General features: G+C 46.9%; 1 protein-coding gene across 3 annotated transcripts in view; it reads left to right on the top strand.

The window, feature by feature from the left end:
- Window positions 1-16,524, top strand: part of DUSP10 (dual specificity phosphatase 10) — a 76,291-nt gene that overhangs the window by 55,523 nt on the left and 4,244 nt on the right. For all 3 annotated transcript variants that reach the window (XM_075749321.1, XM_075749318.1, XM_075749322.1), the window contains one exon: window positions 14,482-14,865. In XM_075749321.1, the coding sequence (XP_075605436.1) occupies window positions 14,482-14,865 (384 nt within the window). The remainder of the gene's footprint in view (window positions 1-14,481; window positions 14,866-16,524) is intronic.

The raw sequence follows: 16,524 nt of genomic DNA, 5'->3' as shown, positions 1-16,524 counted from the left end.
GCACAAGTATATTTGAGAGTAAAACTTGATGCAATGGTCAACAAATCCAGCTGACCAACAAAACACGTCCCTGGCACTTATTTCCACCAGAGATCTCCACTGAATAATTATTAGGTCATGGTTGTAATAGGGAAATGTGTATTTTTAAGTGTTAAGTAATGCATGTGAAATTTCCAGTGTGTTTAAAACTAAAGCATGTTCTCTCTGTGCTGCAGAGGAAATGTGGCCCCATCAGTCACTGGGGGAAAAAACTTCTCCTGGCTCTATTAGAGCTGAGATTTCACCTTCAGTTTTCAGACTCAGACTGCTGGAGCTTAAAGTATCTTTCTCCACTGGAATAGATAATCTTATTGGCCATAACACTTGAAAATTGGTTGTGTGTGTCTATACGTCTTGCATATATAGAGAAATTGGGCCGATGGTGTGGTAGGAGACCACAGCTCTTTCTGCGCTTTGAGGGATGCTTTTGCGGAGGAGTGTACCTCTAAACTGTGCCTATTCACCAGTAATGGAAAGTGTAGCACTTCCTCCCAGATGATGGCATCTGAGGCTTCTGAGTGCTGGCTTGCACAGTACCTGTCACACTTTAACTGTCCTTGTGGGGAAGAGCAATGACGCTGCCTTGGAAAGAGAGGAACAGGAAGGACTTCTTTTTTAGCTCTCTAGCTTCTCATACCTGTGGAAACCAAACTGAGAGTCAAGAAGCAAACTGTTACATTAGGCAAGTATCTCTGATGCTTGTAAAGAAAAATCTGGCTCCAGCTCTATTTAAACTGGGGGGACATCCCCTGCAACGTTCCTGGTGCACAAAGTTGAGTTATAATTAGCCAAATGCCTCATGTGCTGCCCTTACCCTGGTGGAGGTGAGACGCTCTACTAGTAAAATCTTCAGTGTGGCTTGCTGTTGTCTTCTGGCTTTTTATTCTTAAGGTCAGCACAGCCTTTTGGAGAGGCTCAGGGTGGAAAAGTAGCTGTATTTGAGGTTTGAGTTGTGTCTGGGTGTTAACTAATCCAGAAACTTTTTTTCCTTCCAAAGCAGCAGCCAATGTTTTTACTATGCTTAAGGGCACAAAAGTTTTTAGGTGAGATTACCTTGGCTTTACAATGCATTGAGAAGTGGGGTATCAGCCACTTGTCTTTAGACTATGACTCTTTCTTTACTCTGTGAAAAGCCACTTTATAATTGGGCTTTTTATTTATGTAAGCAACTCTGAAGTAAAGAAATGTCATAAACAGCATGCACACAGTCTTAACGTTTGTCTGGTTTTGCATGCTTACCAGCTAACCAGGAGGGGAAACATTTCTCAAATATGCAGCCCTGCAAGCCCATGCTGAAGAAGTCATGCTGTTTAAAGAAATAGATTATGGTAATCTATGAAGATGACCTAATGCATTGTCCCTTTGCACCTAAGATAAGATTACGTGTGGTGCTTTGGCCTTGTTGGGAAGTCTCTGGTGGGCCTGGGAGAGTGCTGGCTACAGAAATCACAAGGCTGACCTGAATTATCGTGAGCAGTTGTTTGCCTGGAGCCTTGTTTCTAGGTACTCACCTGAATCTGTCTTCAGGTTGTGGGTTTTTTTAAACATCTCTGTACTATAAAAGTTAAACTTTTTTTGAGGCTCTTGTTATCACAATGGTGTTTGGTAAGCTGGGGCTTAAAGAAGAGTGGCAGGTATCATGGATGTCACCTTCCCCTCCTCCCCTAAAAGTCAGAGCTGGCAGAGAGTCCTGTTGAGAGGAAGCTGGATAAAAGTGCCTTCTTGAGCTTTGCACTTGCTTCTGCTTCAGCTGGCAAGTCTTTCAGGTGGCTGCCTTTCACCTGGTCTTGATCCAGTGAATGTTGATGGTTATGGTGGTAAAGCTCACCTGTGCACCAGTGCCTCTGGGTTCGGCCACCAGCCCTGGCTGCCTCTCAGCACACCCTGAGCAAAGGCAGAATGGGGGCTGCTGTGAGCAGAAGGTATGGAGGGGTTCAGTGGGGTTATTTGCGCCGCTGGAAAGTCCTGAGGCGCTTTTAGTTTCTGTGTGGGGTGGCTGATCGATGTTCCAGTAGCTTCAGTAGTGAATCTGCAGGGTTTTTAATGCCCTGTGACTTTTCAGTACAGGAAAATCTTTGCTTCAGTTAAGATCTATGATTAAGGTAACCTCATGTCTGGAAGCATCTCAGCCCACTGGAGGTTGGTTTTGGTGTGTCCTACCCTGCTCTGAAAGATGTTGGTTCCTTGGGAGTGTGTGTGCCTCCAGAAGGTGGTATCTGACTTGGTTCTGGACCTGTCCAGCAGCATTTTAGGGCCTGAAGGAGAGGAGGGGGAGATAGAAGTAAGTGTCTCTTCTGTGTGGTGCAGAAAGGGGGTGATACGGCAAGAGGGATAACTCTGTGCCTGGATAGCAGGGCAGTCTTGGGGCCAGGAGCACTCTGGCCAGGGCTGTGCAATGGTCATTGTCCCACTCTGTGACTAAGCTCACATAACAGGCTTTCTGTGAGGCCTTGGACAAATCACTTCAATCTGTCTGGGTTTTCTTTTTCTGTCCTCTCCACCATTTATAACATTGAGCTCGCCTGTCTCGTTGCCATCAGTGTTAAGTGTGGCTGACCCAGGATCATCCACCATCGTGGTGGTGCCCTTCAACACAGCTGCCTGTTGCAGGATGTTGGAGACAGGCTTCTAAGCACCCCCTGCCCCTCCTCCCTTAACAGTGCGTTTTTGCTAAAAGTGATAAACTGTAGGCTCTGGTTTGCCTATAGGGGATTTTTGTTCTTTTACAAATTCAAGGTTCATTTTCATGTCTTTCTCTGCTTGGGAGAGCAGGTTACTGCCTTCCTAAAGGAAAGCTCCACTTCCAGTGAAGAGACCAAGATCCAGAAGGGGCACAAGCTTATGATCTCCTGGTGCTTATTCTTAGTGGTCTCCCTAAGAACACCTTGTGACTTCTAGAGGATTGTGTGTGGAGAGACCTCAGGCAGTGAGTCTGTGGGGAGCAACTGGGACCTTGTAGATCCACGTGCCACCTAGTCCCTCTTGTCCTGAGGGAATGAGCCTCCGACTGTTGGCTGTTTGAGGCAACGCTAGGCTTGTCTAGCTCAACAGCACCCACAGCTCCCTTGGCTGGGGTCCAGCCAGCTCGTGTGTCCCTGCACCGGGCTGTTCCCACCAGAGGAGTCTGGGGTTAGCAGACCCAGTTGGTGACTATAAATCTGTCATCACCTTCTGCTGGGGAGACATGAATGCATTCAGTGGGAGGGCTTGGGACCCACTGCTCCTACTAGGATTAGATGCTGCTTTGCATGTATGCATTACTCTGTTTCAAAGATAATGGCTTTGATTAAAAAAAAAAAAAAAAAAGTAATGTGAACATGTTGGTTCCAACTCTTTTACTATGCTCTAGCTTTAAAGAGTCTACAGTGTGCCTGGGTTAATTCCAACTTGATTCATTGCAACAGAGAAGAACAGCTTTTAATTAAAGGTAATAAAAAGAACAGAAAATGGTACTCCTTGTCCACACATGAATTATCACAAATGTATCTTTCTTTTTACAGTGGTTTAAAGACATTTGGAAAATAGAAGATAACTTGCAAGCTTCTGTCCTATCAGTCAAATTGGTTGTCTTCAGTTTATTGTGCCAAAGTGTGATATTAAGCCCTAACGTAAGCATTTGACCAGTAGTGCTTTAAAGCAAAAGCTGTTGTTAGAGCAGTTGACCTATACTGTGTTGGTGATGGACTCTAATCTCTGTTAAGATAATGGGAGTCTGTTCAGTTGGTGGAAAGTAAGAATAAGCCTTTTGCTGCTGCTTAAAATTTGCTGGCATAGTTTAGGTACAAAACCACTTAATGTGATCATTTAACCTGAGGTTAATCTTAGGTTCATAGGTGTTTGTGTTAGTCCTGTAAGGCAGAATGACATCTCTTTTGAGGGATAACACAGTGCTTAGGCTTCCTGGGAAGTGTTAGTGTTAACTCACCTGTGGAGACCAGGAGACCCGCGTTGGTTTTGATGTGACTGAAGAGTTTCTATGTTTGATGTTTAGCTCTCGATTCTGTAAATATCTTGGTGTGGTGTTTGGGTTTTGGTGGGTTTTGTTTTTTTTTTTTTTTTCTTCCTGTGACTCTGAAGTATATGGATACAAACTGGGCCAACTTTCTCTTGCACTTTGGGGTTTTTAGGGTCTAGCCTTGCCTCCCTGACCATTAGGATTGGGATTTAAGTGGTGGCAGGGCTGGTGCTGAAGTTTGTATCAGTGTGGGGGCTGGCTTGCACCATGCTAGTTCAGTAGTTTGCTGCTTTCATTTTTGGATAGTGTGGCTATGTCAAGACAGCACCCTTTATTTTCTCTGAGTTTTTTTTCATGTGCTTTGAAATAACTTGCTGGAAAGTGTCAAATCAGAGCCCGATATATTATTTCTAGCTAAAAGGATAGAAACTCTTCACTTTAAATAGCATTTAGATCCAGCAGGAATGGATGGCATTCAAACACTGGCATGGTATATCAGCACCCGTTTTTCCTTTCATATTAGTGCAAATGTTGCTGGTATTTCTGATGTGGAGGAGCAGTGGCTTGGACTAGAAAAGAGCCTGTACTCATCCTTGGGAGAAACAAAGCAGCCTGCTCCGTCGTTAGAAAGAAGTTGTCCTGAAGAGGTTGCCCTTAAAAGGGTAAAGTGAATAAATGGATGGCTGAACCATGAAAATGTCAGTGTTCGCTAAAACATGCGAATTAAACAGAAATGTCTGCTGCTATGCATCCAGGATTACAGATGTCTGACACCGTGCCGGGACCCTTCCACTCTTCAGGCGTGCTGAGCCAAAGCCCTTTGCGTTGCACTCGTGTTTGATCACGCCGGCTGTTTCCAGGCCAGTTCCTTGAGGGATGCACGTGGTGATGGGCAGGGAGAGACTTGGTAATAGGTTTAAAAAACAAAGCAAACAAAACCTGGCACTTTGGGCAAATCTGGTCTGCTCTAACCCGTCTGTGAAAACAGACTGATAGCTCTCTGTCAATATAAAACCATTTGTGGTATCTTTATTGCATTAAAATAGTTTCTGTTCCTTCCCTCCTCACTTCCCCTGCCTCCTTTGTACGTAGCTTTAGCATTTCTTGATGACCTTTTTGTTAATATGATTTCCAGTGGGAGCATTTCACAGTAGAAGTATGTATTCCTTCAGGGTTTACGCTGACATTTCCAGTGATTATTTAATTGGACTTCATGTTAGCCTACATCCCCACAGGAATGCATACTTTTGCTATGAGAAGTTGTAATGTGTCTAATTTTGAGTTTCTGCTATAAACGCTTGCCCTCCAGGGACGGTAAGTCCAGTCCTTGTCTGTCGCTGCAGAATTGTCACTGTAGTGTGTTTGGGATGTGGGATTTCTTGTCTTGTTCCTGATTATATTCTTGTATAGCTTAATCTTTGTACCAAAATTGAGAGCAGACCTTCTCCTCTTTCACCTTCCTGACTGCTCCCTGAGGATAACTCAGTGCTTTGAAGGATGCTGTCCTGTGGATTATTTTTCTGTGGGTACTCTTTTTTTTTTTTTTTTTTTTAATTATTATTATTCTTTCAAATGGGCAGGCTCCGCACTCACTTGGCATAAGGGGATTTCCAGTTACAAAGCTGGAACCACTGTCTTGAATTCAAAGATGTGGTCTGGAAGTATTCATAGTGGCTTCTGGACAAGTGGTGAGTAGTGTCCAGAAGTGTTAGTGGCATGTCTTGGAAGAGTTGGTGAGTAAGGCAGGGAAGGGAGGTCTGTGACTTGCATGGGTGGCCTGGGCTCAAAACTTAGGGTCTGAGGAGGAAAAACTAAGTTTAAGGGAGCAGGGGGGGAACCACCAAAAAAACCCACCCCTGAAATGCCAAGGAAGGTTCCCCAGTGGCAGGCTAAAAAATAAATAATCATTGTTTGTTTATAATTGGAAATTGGAATTTGGATGATCTAGTGGTCCTCAGAAGAAGAAAGGCAAAGAGGTGAGAGCTAATGGTCGAAAGAAGCAAGTCATGTTGAGGTGTGGTAGGCATCAGGGGTGACAACATGGTTGAGAGAAGGTGGTGGCAAGGCAGGAAGATCTGGGAGTAGAGCTGGGCAGAGCCAGCGCCTCTGGCACAGCCAGGCAGGAGAAGGGGCTGTCGGTGACCTCTCTGCTGCCTCTCTGGGACCTGTCCCTAGGACAGCCAGCCGTGCTGTGCCTGGTGTCAAAGCACAAAATAAAAGTAGGTGAGACCTGGGACTGCAAAGGCCAGTGGGAGAGGATGTGCTGTGGTGAGGGGTGTGAGCTGTAGCAAGATGAAATTGGAAATAACATGCAAACGTGTGTGTATCTCGATGCTGAGGGGAAACCTTTCCTCTTTATCTGGCATTGCACTCTTGGCTTCTAAAGGGACCTCAAAGCTCTTGTGTCGAGGATGTGCTTGTAACTCTTCCAGGCCAGAACTTGTGTACAAACCGACCTCCCGGGGTAGTTCCCACATGGAAAAAACCTGACCTTGCAAGTTCTCTGGAATGCAGGGTTTTGCTTCTTTTTGAAGTGCTGTTAGCACCTCGATTAGAGGGAGAGACTAGATTAGATTGAGTGTATCAAGGTGGAAGCTGTTCTTTGTGAACTATGTTTACTTTTACTTTATGTTTGTTTAAAGTTTAATCTTTTCTGGCAAGGCTGATGCTGAATGCCATGTGGGTGACAGGGAAAGAAACCCTGCGATGGGTCTTTTGAACCTCCTGTGGGCAGGTGAGAAATATGCTTGCGGGGCCAAAAAGTCAGACCTATTCTACTTTCTAGTAGCACTAGAAGTAGAAAAACCTTCAATTATGCCTTTGTTTTTGGAAAGCGGGAGGCAGCATGGGTTGATAAGTATACACGTTTACCTCATGTTGTAAAAGGATGGATTTTTTTTATTCCCTCCCTTCCTTAACAGCAGGAATGGTAATATGTAAAGCGGTCCTGATGTCGCTGTGGTCTGCTTGCATTGCAGAAGGATGGGCTCCACTCTGTTGTGGGCTTGACCTCATGTAAACCTCCCTCCAGTGTTTTAAAAACAATCAAATGGGGGGTGGGGATGATGACATGACCCAAACAAACCACAATTTCCTTGAAATCAAAGGAGCAATTCTTAGTGTCACCTGGGTGAGTGCGGTTTGATAGATCCCCACCCCTTTTGACAGAAGGGAGTTGTCCTCCTCATCTCAGCTTCCTGCTCTGTGGGCCAAATACAGTATTTTCAACCATGTCAAGCTTTCTACAGCAGTGAGGGCAAGCTGTGGGTGCTGCCCAGCAGCAGCTGTGGTGAGGAGAAGGATGTCTTTCCTGGAGAGTAGGAACACTCCTATGATAACTTGCTTGGATTAGCCCTGTTGCTCTAGAAGAGGTGTGGGAAGCACAGTTCCTTGCCACAGCGAGCGGAGCCCTGCTTGGGTAGGGAAAGTGGCTGTCTTGTGTTTAGGGAATTTGGGCATGCCTCCTTTCAGTACCTCAGGATGAACAGAGAATGATCCCCACTATGCGCTGTGAACCGTTTTTGCTATGGGTAAAATGGTGCCAGCAACAGCTATGGGGAAAGTGTGATGGCTAGATCTTCTGCTGCAAGGTGGTTTTTGCCTCTCATGCTCTATGGGTGTACCCCCAGTGCCTCCATGCCCTCCCTGCTAGTGCCTTGGGTACCCAGTAGACCTACCCCTGCTTGAGAGTAAGGGAGTACTGCAGAAGAAATATGGAGAGTTAGGTGCTTTTCTCCTACTTCTACTCTTTCCATGTCACCTGGTGGCATTGGAGATATAGTAGGCTTTCAGTTTGGTTATGGCCCAACTACAAGATCCATTGTGTGTAGCCATGAACTTCTACAGACATGGCTGTGTTGGTTGGTAGCATGAAGAGATGTTCTGGGTGGTTGTCCACATCCTAGGAGTGGATTTGGCCTATACTGGCTGAATTCTGCTTCAACCTCTACAGCTCCTTTTTTCCTTGGTGGAAGCAAGCAAGCAAGCTGTGATGGATTCGCTGCTAAAAGCGAACCTGTGTTGGATGGGGAGTGGTGGTGGTGTCTTCGGAGTGCCTCCGTGCTCACTGGTTCCCTCTGTGTGGGAAAGCACTCCTACCATAGACCTGTAACCTGGGGACAAGCCACTGTCTCCAAATAAGCTCAGCTAGCTTTGGCCCTCTGTAAACCTGTCATGTGAAGGTCAGCACGACGAAAGTGATGCTCCCTACCTGCTGAAGCCAGTGGGGACTGTAGCCTGAGCCAAGGGGGAGGAAGATGTGACAGGAAGCAAAAAAAGAAAAGCAAGCACGATGCTCAAAGGTAAGTGCATCTTGCTTGAGCGTGGTGCTACAGGCTACGTCACGACCTGCTCTGGTACAGGAGCAGCCCAAATGCCGGCAGTAAAGCAGTGGTGGCTCAGCACCAGCATGCCACCCTGCAGCAGGACCTCCTGGCACCACTGGTGGCACGGCACGGGGGTGACCCTGGGGCCCTGACCCCACCTGCCTGGGTGGGGAAGGGGTGCAGCACCAGGTGGGTGAAGCAGCTGGCAGTACCTGGCCTCTATTTTTACATGTTGGCACCATGTTTGCTTAACCTTGAGGCATCCTGCACTTTGAATCAACTTGACACAAAGTCATCTGTTCATTAATAACACAGGAGCAGTTTAATTGTTGTATTGGTGGAAAAATACATGAGACTGTCATCAGCTGTTGCTTCTGGCAGTGCTTTTCTGCAGTAATGTAAATAAATGAGGTCACAGGTTTAAAGGAACAGGCTGTACTTGCACAAAGCGTCATCTTAAACAGATATACACCAATTGTCCGAGTATCTCCGTCCTGCCCCCCAGGTGATAGCTGTAACATTTAGACCTTAAACACACTCACACACAGCTGCAGGGGCTCAGTTTGCTGTGTTGGTACTGACAGGGCACATGCTGAGTGGATGTTTTAAAACTTGGCTTTGTTCCTGAGCAAGTCAAGCTTTTGGTGGCCAGAACCCCAGTATCGCTGAATTCTCTGCTGCTCCCCCCAGAAGAGCCCAGCAACTCAAGAGTAGGGGAGGTTACAGACCAAACATCTCTTCTGCTGATACTTCACAGCGTCCTGGGATGCGCTCTTGTCATGCATGTGCGTGTGTGTGTTGGTTTTATTTTTTGAGATGGCTTTGTGGTATTGTAATCGAGGATGAGCGGATCCAGAAATCTGCCTGGACAGCTTTGAAAGCTGTTTAAAAGGTCTGTTTGTCTCCCGGGACCACGTGTTCTGTCTAAATGTGGATTCTGCATCTGCAGTCTGTCATGTATAAAAATATGTTCCTGTTTGTAATCGTAGCGGGAACACCCAGTACCTGCCACGCTCAGAACAAAGTATGGCCATGCCGATGAGGTAATGCAAAGGTATTGCTTTATGGTGAGGGTATTTCACGGTAATTGCCTCTCTAAGGTCTCTCGCTACAGGGGGAACGAGGTCACTTGCTTCTTTTACTGTGAGGTAAATGCCTGTTTCCAGATAGGAAACATATTGTAAATCTGCTGTAACATATTGTAACGCCACATCCTATTTTGTATATAGTCACGCAGCCATAGGACAGCAGTGATGGTTGAAAGAGGTGTCAAAGAAGACATAGGGAAGGGGGGCAGGTGTTACTGTGCTACTTGTACTTTAATTCTCAATCTTCTCTAAAAAAAAAAAAAAAAAAAAAATCACTTGTATAAAATGTATGCAGGTAAGGCTTGTTTTTCTTGCTTGCTTTGAAGATTGTTTCTATGCAAGGTCATGGTCCCTTGTAAAAGCTGGTTGCCGAGCTTCTAACATAACTTTTGTCCCTCATTTGCATTGTATTTGCCCTCTTCTGATGGTAAATGACAGATGCCATGTTTGGCAGGGCTGTTATGCAAGCACCATGCTGCTTGTCTTTTTTTTTTTTTTTTAATTTGTTCAGAGCTGCTCTGGCTCCTGTCCAGCTGCTCACCTGGCCTTGTAGTGCTGGTGCAAGCCCCAGGCTCCTGGGTGGCTTTGGAGCTGGGAAATCTGTGTGCAGCTGCTGCCCAGGCGCTGCTCAGCAGGGGATTTTGAGGAGCATTAAGTCAGATGTTTATGGGCAGATGGCTGCAAAGAACTTGAACAAACAAGTATGAATAGCTTATGGTGCTGACTTGAGACTTCCTAAAAGTTTTGAGATCTTGGACAATCCAAAGTCTGTCGCTCACAAATTGTTCGGGCAGGGCAGGATGCTGGAAGATACCATGCAGTGATAACTGCAAAAAATCTGGCTTTTGCATCAGTGGCAAGCAATAGCCTTTGGTCTTCTGTTGTGTTCCACTAGACAGCAGGCAAGGCCACCTGCTATGAAGGGTTCTGCTTCATTGATTCATTTTCTTACGGAAGAAATACCTTGGGTTCCCCAGTGTGCTAGGCGTCCTTGCATGTCCATCTTCATTTGGATTTGGGTAGGTTCAGTCCCCCCTGAAAGCCTGCCCGGCAGCTGTTCTGGAGCAGAGTGCACACAAAAGCACTTGGTATGTTCTCCACATCCGTGCGTGGGCTGCATCACACTGGCTGGGTGGTTTGGGCTTTTTGCTGTATTTTGGTTATTAAAGATATCTGATACGTTTAAAGCTAGAAGAGACGGTTACAAGCATGGCATTCGGTAGAAGTGAACATTGGTGGCTTTTCTAGCTGCTGGCATTTTGGTTTGTCACTGAAGGTGGCTACAAAGCTGAGTCTGGGCTTCATGGCTGCTGTTCAGACTGCAGTGCTGTGCATGCTAATGGTCTTTGCTGGTGGATATATTGTCTTGCCTCTCTGCTTAGGCTGCCTGTACGTGATGAAGGCTTTTTGTGTTTTGCAAATAGCAGCTGAAAAGCTGCTTTTAAAATGCAGCTTACTTCTGTGCTGGTGAGTAGCTTCTGCCAGTTGTGCCGCTTCTCTAAGCGCCCTGTTGCTGCCCTCTGTAACGCTTCCTTCATGCCCCAGGTTCGGGAAGGCTTGAGCAGCTTTGATCACAAAACAGCTTCTGTTAGAACCACGAGTGAAGTCTCTGCATCCATGCCTTGAGCTTCCTCACGATCTGGAGTTGCTGTCAGTAGCAGTGATATGTCTTGGTCCTTGCCGAGTTTAATGAATCAACTCTTAGACCAGACTTGTGGTAGCTATGTGTTGGGCTTTCTGTCTGGGTACAGCCTCTTCTCTCCCACCTCCTCTCCCCCACTGCACAAAGACTAAATGCTGAAATAGCAGCTGCTTGACAAAGGAATACAGGTGCACTTGAATACCTTGCACACTGTATTTACCTTCATGTGGAAAGTCCATCCCTCTTAGACTCTTTCTGACTGGTCATAATGAACTTTGCTTGGACCTTTCAGGAAGTAGTCTCATAAGCCTTAGAAAAACCTGAGCATCATGCATGCAGGAACTCCACTTAAATTACACTAGTGCCTCATAAATCAGCTAGGAGCAAGGATTGTGTGTGGTGAGTGCAGTACCTGGATCCTGTTTTGGACCTGCATGACTCGTATGTCAGTACAGATCCAAGCTAAGCTCCTACTGTTAGCTTTGGAGCTCAGCTTCTCTCTGTGGCTGCATCTTGCTGCATCCTTTCTGGGTACTAGTGTTCTTGTCCAATCCTCCCTTGCTCACATGTCAGAGCCAGTTCAGGTTAGTAATCCTCTCCCCACTAACATGTTGTTTCAGGGACGCTTACTATGAGAGTTGCTTGGGTATGGTACTTTAAATATTGCTTGAACTGACTTTAACTCCCTGCCCACTTGAGGGAGGAGAACAAGGAGAAGGGGGTGTGTGGACTGACATTAGGAAAGGTGACCTCTTCACTGGTGAATGTGAGGAAAGAAATAGTGGGTGAAGCTGTTGTATGTCTGGCTATTCTGCTTGTTTGGGCATCTTTCACATGGTGTATTTGGGGGCTGCCTTCCCATCCTTTGGCCCAATGCTCCTGCTGGAGTGGTGGAGATTGCCTTGCACAACCTTGATCTCTTCTGGGTACAGTGATAGCAGAGGAGTTCTGTACAATGTAATGGTCTCTTGTCCTCTCCTCCCTGTTTCCACCTGCTGGACCAAAGCTTGCACTGAGGAAGAGTTGGTTACAGGAATAATAGTGTCTTCTGGCCAACAGGGAAAGCAGAGGTGCTGAAAGGAGGACATAGGTGGTGAGGAAAGAGCTTGCTCTAGATTCTCTAGCTCTGCTGTATTTTACAAGGCAGGTGGTGAAGCAAGATGGTATCTGCCACACCATCAGTGTGTCTGTGCCTGAGTGATGAAGCAATGGGATCCTACCTCCACCTATGGCTGCTTACTCCCAGAAGGCTACAGGAGAGGTGGAAAATGAGTGTTGGCTCTGGAGTCACTAAAACAACTTATTTATCAGGGATTTTCTTGGGAATCTCAGTGTGGTCTGGTTACCGTTTAAACAGCAATACTTAAGCTGAATGGATTACTTGCCTCTACAGAAGGATGGGAATGTGGGTTAGGGCTTAGCTTTTAGCCTAGACTCAAGGCCGGGGCTGTCGGTTTGGATGAGACTTCAAACATCTTCAGCTTGGGGACTGTAGTCCTGTTTGTTTTCTTGAGTGGATTGAGAAGACTCTCCAAACCCTGTCAAGGCCAGGTGGTGTAGTTGGCAGCCAAGCTCAGATTTTTGTCCTCGCTTTTCCTTCTATCCTGCTCCCCTGTTGTAATGACTTGGCAAGTAGAGATTTTTAAGGCAGATCTGTTTGCTCTGAGTCCTGTAAACAGCAGAAACAGCTGAAGACAAGCATACTTTTGAGGCGGGGGAAATACTCTGTGTTTTGCGGGCAATTCAAGGATTTCTGGGAAAATGAGTTATTAGCAGCATGTGAAGGACAGAAGTCCGGTCATCAAAAGAGCACTTGCATTAGAGGGACTCGGTTGTAACCTAGTCTGGGTGCCTCATGCCCATCGAGTACTGTGTAGGGCACCAAGGTGGTCCCTGGGTGGGTCCCACCCTATGGGCAGGCGTGTGGACACTTGGAGTTGTAGCACGCGAGACGTAGGCCTCTAAGCCCTTTGTGTCTAATCCAGAGCCTATGAGACAGTGTGTTTTGCTTTAAAATCTTTCTTTGCTAGATCACTGCAAAAAAGCATGGAAAAAACAAAGAACCTCTTTTTTTTTTTCTTTTATTAAGAATAACATTATTGGTATGGTGACATTCAGCATTTATTTTGGCCAGTGTAGCTCTTTCTAGTAACTTCAGCATAGCTCTCCCCCTTCCTGGTTTGGGTTTTTTTTTTTGGCTTGCATTTAACAAAGTGCAGTTGAGTCTGAATGCTTGGCCCATCGCAATGCGGTGCATGACTCCAAGTATCCTGGTACAACATAAATGTGCGCTTTTGCGGGCGAGGCGGGGGGGAATATATCATTGCATTTTCTTTCTTTCCGCCTTTTTCTTTTGGAGGAGCCACCTGTTAGCATTACATCAGCGGCTCCCAGGAACGCCGCCTCCTACCAAAGGCCTTACACAAAGTAGTTCTTCTTGTATTGTTTGCACTCAAAGAGCTGATGTCATGCCAGCTGATGTCATTGTGTGCTTTGTGTAATCGCTATGGAAACCAGGCAGGTGGGGAGCCTGGGGCTGATGTAATTGCCGAATGAGGTGTAGAAAGGTCTGCTTTTCTTGCTCCAGTTCTGTGGAGCCGCCCTCCTGAAAAAAAAAAAAAAGGGGGGGAAATGCTGCTTGAAAAAGCCAGCAAGATGTGCAATAGAGCCAGGGGAGGCACAAGCCAAAAAAGTGGCTTCTCCCTCCCCCCCCTCAGACCCATTTCCCAATCCACATTAATGTCCTAAAAATAACTCTTGCTAGATATTTTCAGGCAATGGGGGCAGAAAAAGGAGAGCTGTTTGCCACATGTGAAGTGAGCACCTCAGTCGCTGTTAGGTTGTGAGGAGCGGTTTTCTTTTGTTCAGCCACACAAAAGCATACGTACTGCTCCCCAGAGTGATGCCAGCATGAGCTGCACCTGCCCCTCCTCGGGGGTGTTGGATGGGGGCATGCCCTGCAAGGCTGCTCCCGGCAGGCAAATCTGCTGTGGACAGGTAAAGCTAAAAGACCGTCCCAGCTGGCTCGCTTTGATGTGCTGCTAACCCATTTCCTTGTAGTTTTGGCCATGTTTTCCTTCTTGGAAAAATGCCTTTTGGTGGTTTGTTTTTGTGGGTTCCCCCCCAGCCCCCCTTCCCTCCTGTCGCAGGCTCATAGGTGAGGCAGCCCCAGCACACTGATGTCGCACAGAGGTGCGTTTGTCTGTGAGCCTGCTCCTTGGCACCATCAGCCTCGCAGAGGGGAGGACAATACGTGCTGCTGATTCATGCCACCCTTGCTGTGCCCAGCATCGGTCACCATGACAGAGTGGTGGTGGGAACAATAGAGCCAGCTCCAGTCCTGGTGGCCCCAGCATGTGCTCTGACAAAATGTGGGTCCAAAGCTGACCTCGAGGTGTCTAACCAAAATATCCGCTTGGTCTCTCTTCCCAGGAGGACTCAGCAGTTTCAGGCAGAACCACGAAAACCTCTGCGATAACTCCCTCCAGCTGCAAGAGTGCCCGGAGGGGGGAGGAGGGGGCGGCGGCGGTGCGGCAGCCGTGCCCCCCACGCTACCTCAGTCCATCCCCACCACACCGGACATCGAGAATGCTGAGCTCACCCCCATCCTGCCCTTCCTTTTCCTTGGAAACGAGCATGATGCTCAGGACTTGGAGAAAATGCAGAGGATGAACATAGGCTACGTAATCAACGTGACCACCCACCTGCCCCTGTACCATTATGAGAAAGGCATGTTCAACTACAAGCGGCTCCCAGCCACCGACAGCAACAAGCAGAATCTCAGGCAGTATTTTGAAGAGGCTTTTGAGTTCATTGGTAATTACTTTTGTCTGGAAATACTCCTGGTTTTTTACCTGTTCTAAGAATCTAGAGTGAATTTTATGCTTCACTAACTACCCTGGAGGCTGCGTAAGGCCATATTTACTTTTGTTTAGGTTGTCATAATTGCTGAGCACCTCATGTTTCTGTTCATTCTCATCTCTGGCACATCCAGTTAGGTAGCTTGGGGGTACAGTTTTTACCTCTTGATAGTGATGCCTACCTCCAGGCTTCCAAATTTAGGAAACCCCAGAAAACTGAGACATTTGCTATCCCCTCTTTTTGATTACTTCGCGTTCCTAGTTGCCATAGTGGCTTCCAGCCAATTTTTCATAGTAACTATTCTTAATGATAGCTGAGTCTTTCCTAACTTAATTTCTTGAGAAAACTGACAAACTTTCACACTTCACTTGTTCTACCGTAAGATTTAGAACTTCAGAGTGTATGTGTGAATGAGTGGATTGTGCTGAAAACTTGTATTAATAAGCCTCTAAACCCTATAGGCTGCATGAGGGAGTTTACCACAGACATGCAGCTTGTTGGGGAGGTCGCTGAAGAAATGAGCCAGCAACATTACCCACGTTGCTCTGAACTTTGCTCTGATCCACGCAGCACAACCCTCAACTGAGTTTAGGGGTGCGTTCAGCTCTGGTCATCTAGGGTAAAGCCAGATGGCCTCTTTAATCAAGGCTGGTCAGTGAGGACATCAGCACGTGATACTGAAAGCTTTTTGAGGACCTTCCCTTGCCCCTCTATGTCTTTAGGCACACCTTTGCAGCATAGTGAATGTCCACTTGTGCTTCCCCAGCACAAGTACATGTCGTGAGAGGTGTATCAGTGGTTCCCCCAGCATATCTCAGAAAGCAACTTTATTTTCTTGTGCTGAGGCTGGGGTAATCTCTTCACCACTACTTCAGGCTTGATGGTGGAGGACTAGACAAAGGAAGTGTGTTTCTGTGCTGCATCACAGCTTAGGTCCTTAGCTGACCCCATGAAATGGGTGCAGAGCCGTCTTCTTCCCTGCCCTCAAACCATCAATGTTTATGGCCCTTGAGTCAGGGTGTGGGTGTGTAACTCCTGGAGTTCAAGTCTGCTTGTGCTGGCTCTGAGGTGCTCTTGGGCTCAGCAAGAATTGGGCCCCAGGTGTGGGACTGTGTCCTAGTGCAGGAGGTCCAAGCTCAGCATGTTCTTCTGAACCCATCTGCTCCTGCCGTATGGCTGTGCAGGGGATCGCTGCTCTGAAGCAGACAGCTCGTTGGCCTAGTCCGGCTGTGTTTCAGTTGGCAGGGGGTCATTGTGTGCTGATTTAGACAGTCTGTAGCCATGCTACTTTAGTGAAGGTGAATAGGCAAATCACTGCTTACACTGCAGTTCAGATGGACTGTGCAGCACGAAAGCTTGAGTTTTACCACTGAGAGCTTCTACCAGGGGCCTTTGGGCTTGTCCACTACACTGTAGAGGACCAAAGGATCTCTACTTAAAACCAAGTTTTACCTTGTATTCCTAACCCAACCCTGGCTCTACCAGTAGTGCTGTCAGCTCCCTGAACTGCTATGTGCATGAGAAGGTGAACGCCCCTTCTTCAGTTAAAGGAATCACAGAATGGCAGGGGTTGGCAGGGACCCCTGGAGATCATCTAGTCCAACCCCCCTGCTA

Source organism: Balearica regulorum, chromosome 3 (genome assembly GCF_011004875.1).
Source record: "Balearica regulorum gibbericeps isolate bBalReg1 chromosome 3, bBalReg1.pri, whole genome shotgun sequence".
Taxonomy (NCBI): Eukaryota; Metazoa; Chordata; class Aves; order Gruiformes; family Gruidae; genus Balearica; species Balearica regulorum.
The sequence above is the reverse complement of the archived record's forward strand: the minus strand, read 5'-3'. Positions and strand labels throughout refer to the sequence as shown.